Raw genomic sequence first — 4,963 nt, forward strand, 5'->3', positions numbered from 1 at the left:
AAAGGAATCTATAAAACTGGAAACAGTAATCAAAAAGACAGGAAAACCCCTCTAGAAAACAGATAACAAAATGGTAGACCTAAATTCAAACATATTGATAATTATGATAAATGCAAATCATTTGAATATAACAATTAAAAGAGATTATTGGAATAGATTAAAAACATGACCCAACTACATGCTGTCTGTGAGAAACTAACGTGAAATACAATAATATACGCAGTTTAAAAATAAACATAAATGAACAGAAAGCTGAAGTGCTATGTTAATATGGATGAAATAGACCTCAGAACAAAGAACATTATCAGGGCTACAAAAGGTTATTATATATTGATTGATGAAATGGTCAATTCACCAAGGAACATAGTAATTCTGACTGTGTGTATATTTAACAGCAGAGTTTCAACATACATGAAGAAAAACTGACAGAATTGAGAGGATAAATGTAAAAATCTACACTTACAAGTGAAGACTTCAATATCCCTCTCTCAAAAGTTGATAGAGGAACTAGACATAAAAAAAGAATCAGAGGATGCAACAACAGTATCAACCAACATAATCAAATTGATATTTAAAGAACACTATACTAGCAATAGTAGAATCACATTCTTTGCAGACAGCCATGGAACATACACCAGGATAGCATGTGTCAGGACAAATAACAAACCTTAACAATTTTAAAAAACCTAAAATCCAAATACAGTGTATTTTCTGACCACAGTGAAATCAAACTAGAAATTACTAAGAAAAACAATTTAAAATACCATTTACAACAAAGCCCAAAAAAAAAAAGAATTTTTTTTGGTAACTCTAATAAAACATTCACAGAATCTATATTCTGAAAATAAGACATTGATAAAAGAACTCAAAGAATATGCCAAGTGAAAATACAAATTGTGTCAATGCATTGGAAGACTCAACATAGTCAATGCCTATTATTACTAAATTGATCTATAGGTTTAATGTAACTTCTATCAAAATTGCAACATGATGTTTTATAGACACAGACACCCTCTCTTTTCTATTTTTTTCTTTTGTTTCTCCCCATTCTCTTTCAGTAGTTCTCATTGTTTTTCTTCCTCAGGATTTTATCTTCTCTATGTGCATACACCGGTGAGTTCTTTCTTTTTAGCCTCATCTATTTTTAAATATAGTCTTACTTCTTGAGACCTTACATAGGTATCTAAAGCTAATAATGATCAAAATTAAACCTATCATCTATTCTCTGAAGCTTCTCTTGTTCATATAACTCATGTCTCAGTTAATTGTATCATTAGTTATCCAAATTCCAAATCTGGTATTTATCTTATACTCTCTTTTTCTTATCACCAGATCAGATCAGTTCCCAATATTTGCTAATTTGACTCTATAGATATTAATGAAATTGATCTCATCATCTCTACTTCTCTCAGAAATACTCTACTATGAACTTCTTTTTCCTTTGTACTAATATTAAAGCCTCCAAACTGATTTAAGATTTTACAACTGTTCATTTTTAGAAATTTAAAAACATTAAAAAGTTTCAATATGGTACAAATAGCTTATTTTGAAACATTTGGATGCAGGTTTTTTTTTTTTTTGAGACAGACTCTCACTCTGTTGTCCTTGGTAGAGAGCAGTGGCATCACAGCTCACAGCAACCTCAAACTCTTGGGCTTAACTGATTCTCTTGTCTCAGCCTCCTGAGTAGCTGGGACTATAGGCGCCCACCACAATGCCCAGCTATTTTTTGTTGCAGTTGCCACTGCTGTTTTAGTTGGTCGGGGCCAGGTTCGGATATGAGGCTGGCACCCTACCACTCAGCTACAGGCACCACCCTGAATGCAGGTTGTCATCCTGGTACCTAATCATCCCAGAGCACCTCAGTTGTCCTTCCTACAAACAAGGATAATCTTTTATATAACCACAATGCAATCATCAAAATCAGGAAATTAATACTGCTACATTGACATCATGAAATCTTCAGCTCCCATTCGGAACCACATGCTGCATTTAGTTTTCACACTTATATGACCTCTTTCTTTGACTTATATGACCTTCACATTTTTGAAACTAAAGAGTCAGTTATTTTGTTAACAAATCTTCAATTTTTAAAACAAATCTGCAATTTGGGTTTATTATATGATTCCTCGTTATTGGGTTAGGTTATGTATCATTGCTAGAAATGCCACAGAAGGGATGCCATGATCTTCTTGCCTCCTCTTGGGGGGATATGGTTTTCCATTACTAATGACGATCACTTTGATCCCTTAATTAGGGTGGTGCCTGCCAGGTTACGCTACTGTTAAGTTACTCTTTTCCTCTTAGTAGATATACATTTTTTATGGGGAATTACTTTGTTACTAGGTAAATCCACTGTTTCTCATCAAATTTTTAATTTATTCATTTATTAATCTCCATTAGTATGAAATCATATCTTCCACTTTTATCCAATAGGTTGCAATTTATCCCTATTATCATTACTTCTGCCTTCAAACTTTCCCAAGATTTAACAAGTAGAAGCCCCTAACATGGTATCTGTGTCCCTTTTCTTACATCCTTATCATTTTAGGGGGTACTTCCTTGGTTTTGAACAGGAAAAAAGATGGTCTAGATTTATCTTACTGGTACACTTTCCAGGCCCCCACTCTGGAATTAAACTCCAATGAGCCCTGATGCCTTTTCTTGCAGACTACAATTAAGAAATCAAGACCTGGTGACTAGTTGTGCTTATTGCTTTGGTGTCAGTTTCTCCAAAGGCCTCTCAGAGCTAGGGAATACATGTACATAGATGCATACATAAACACACATATAGATCTATGTTTATTTATATTTATTAAAATTCATAATTGCTAATACTTTTAGCAATTAAATGATTCACCACCATAAGATTTGTGCTTGTTTTCTTCCTTTACATGTCTGTACTCTATTTCAGACAGTGAGAAAACCAGCCCTTACTATCTTTACTTCATTTACCACTGATCAATTCCTCAGTGTGCTTCCACTCCCACCATCGCCTCTACCCTCCCTCATGCGGTGTCCTCCTTATCATGCTTGGGCTCAGATACCCACACCAGGCTGGTTGAACAGCCAGATTTAGCAAATAAAAATAAAGAATGTCAGGTGAAATTTTTATTTCAAGAAATAATTCTGTAAGTATATCCAATGCAATTTTGGCAATATATTTATATTTAAAAATTTGTAATATGCCAACCTAAAGGCTGGGCTTCCACTTGGAAAGCCGCCCACCTTGCTAGACTTTGAAACCCAGTTCTGGGCTTCTCCAATGTGTGGACTCCTTTCTGATTCCATCCACGCCAGGTCATCGTCCCCACATTAAAGCCTCTCTCATCTACCACTTTGTCTGAGGTTGCCTCTAAGCACTGATGGCCCCTTTACTTGCTTAGGTTTTGAAATCTCTTGTCAGCCATGTCTATACATGACTCTTCTCCTTCTGCTTGGACTTTAGCAACCCTCTCTCCATGGACGCCCTCCTCATCTGCTCTGATGCAGAAACCCTACACCAAGCTTCTCTCCATGTTAGCACCTACCTCACCTAGCTTGGGCACAGACACTCTTGCTGAGCCACCTGCGTGGGTATCCCTTCATCCTGCTCTGGCTCTGAGACCCCACGCCAGACCTCAGGCCTGGATGCTCAGTTCACTTCATAGGGCTCTCCCTTCCCATGAAGGTCACGCCTCTGTGCAAAAAGCCTCCTCACTCTGCTCAGGCTCTCTCCCCACTATGTGGACCCCTGTCACACTCCTTAGAATCTAACATACAATGTTTGGCTACCTCTAAGAGAAAAACTTTGCATCTTGATTTAAATAAAGCAAAAGCAGAAATGCTAGGGTGGAATTTACCCCAGCACTGGTGTTACGAGGAAACTGTCCACTAGTTTTGGTTTTATTTATCACAAAAGCATAATATGATATTTACTGACTGAGTTTATCCTCTACCACATTCTTCTAAGCATTGTATATTCTAAGTATAGTTATACTTTTGGAGTTATAAGCTCTTAAGTTTAGAAAAAGTAAAAGAAAAATTTAATTAAACATACTGTCTACTTTTCACTTTCTGCCTATTTGGGGGAGATTTCTGTTATTTTTTAGAGAAAAAACTGAAAAAAAATGCTGTTAAATATTTGCTACTTTATTTTTTTTTCTTTTTAGAAATATTTTAGAATAGCCTATCCTTTAAAGTAGCCATTGTCAAATAGGCTGCTGTTTTAGGAATTAACTGTGAAATCTTTTCAGAATGTAACTGTTAGTTCTCATTCCTTCTTTCTGACTGTGGAATGTCCTTAGGGGTAAGAATAAGGGTGAGGAAGCACAGAAAAAGCTCTAAAGTTCAGAGACATCTAAGGATGATATTCTGTTAACCCTCCTTTGATAAAATAGTAATAACATTCTGTTCAAAGGAACAATACTAACATAACAATAAACAACTAGTGTTCAAGCACTTTGTTTTCCTTGTTGTCCAATGCTTTATGAATTTTTTCTTTTTATATTTAAGTTATTTTCTTTAGCTTACTGCATAGAAAATCTGTGCATCTGTCTTTGCTTCCACAGAGAGTACAGATTTTTCCTGCTTTATAAGGTCTTCTTGCTTGAGTTGCTCTACAAAACAGCAAAGAACATTTAGTTAGAAAAAGTTTCAAGTTTTAAATGTTACTTAACAATATAATTGTCAATTTTTAATTAGCATAAAAGGTAATTTAATTAAGAATATGGACTTAAGTACATAAATTAAAGATGCAATCTTTCCCTTTTTGTCCCTGCAGAAAATAGTCTTTTCTGAAACTAATTCCTATGTCATAAAAGAACTATAATTTAAATATAAGAATGGATTTTGTGGCTCGGCGCCTGTGGCTCAAGCTGCTAAGGCGCCAGCCACATATACCTAAGGTGGTGGGTTCGAATCCCCAGCCCGGGCCCGCCAAACAACAATGATGGTTGCAACCAAAAAATGGCCGGGCGTTGTG

At 35.7% G+C, this 4,963-nt stretch overlaps 1 protein-coding gene across 1 annotated transcript in view; it reads right to left on the reverse strand.

Annotated features, from left to right (window-relative positions):
* Positions 1-4,425: 4,425 nt before the first annotated feature.
* GLIPR1L2 (GLIPR1 like 2) overlaps positions 4,426-4,963 on the reverse strand; it is a 44,914-nt gene continuing 44,376 nt past the window's right edge. Inside the window, exon 4 of the mRNA XM_023509185.1 lies at positions 4,426-4,598. Within this exon, the coding sequence (XP_023364953.1) occupies positions 4,490-4,598 (109 nt within the window). The 3' untranslated portion in view covers positions 4,426-4,489. The remainder of the gene's footprint in view (positions 4,599-4,963) is intronic.

This window comes from Otolemur garnettii, unplaced genomic scaffold (genome assembly GCF_000181295.1).
Source record: "Otolemur garnettii isolate 467f Iridium unplaced genomic scaffold, OtoGar3 scaffold00007, whole genome shotgun sequence".
Lineage (NCBI taxonomy): Eukaryota > Metazoa > Chordata > Mammalia > Primates > Galagidae > Otolemur > Otolemur garnettii.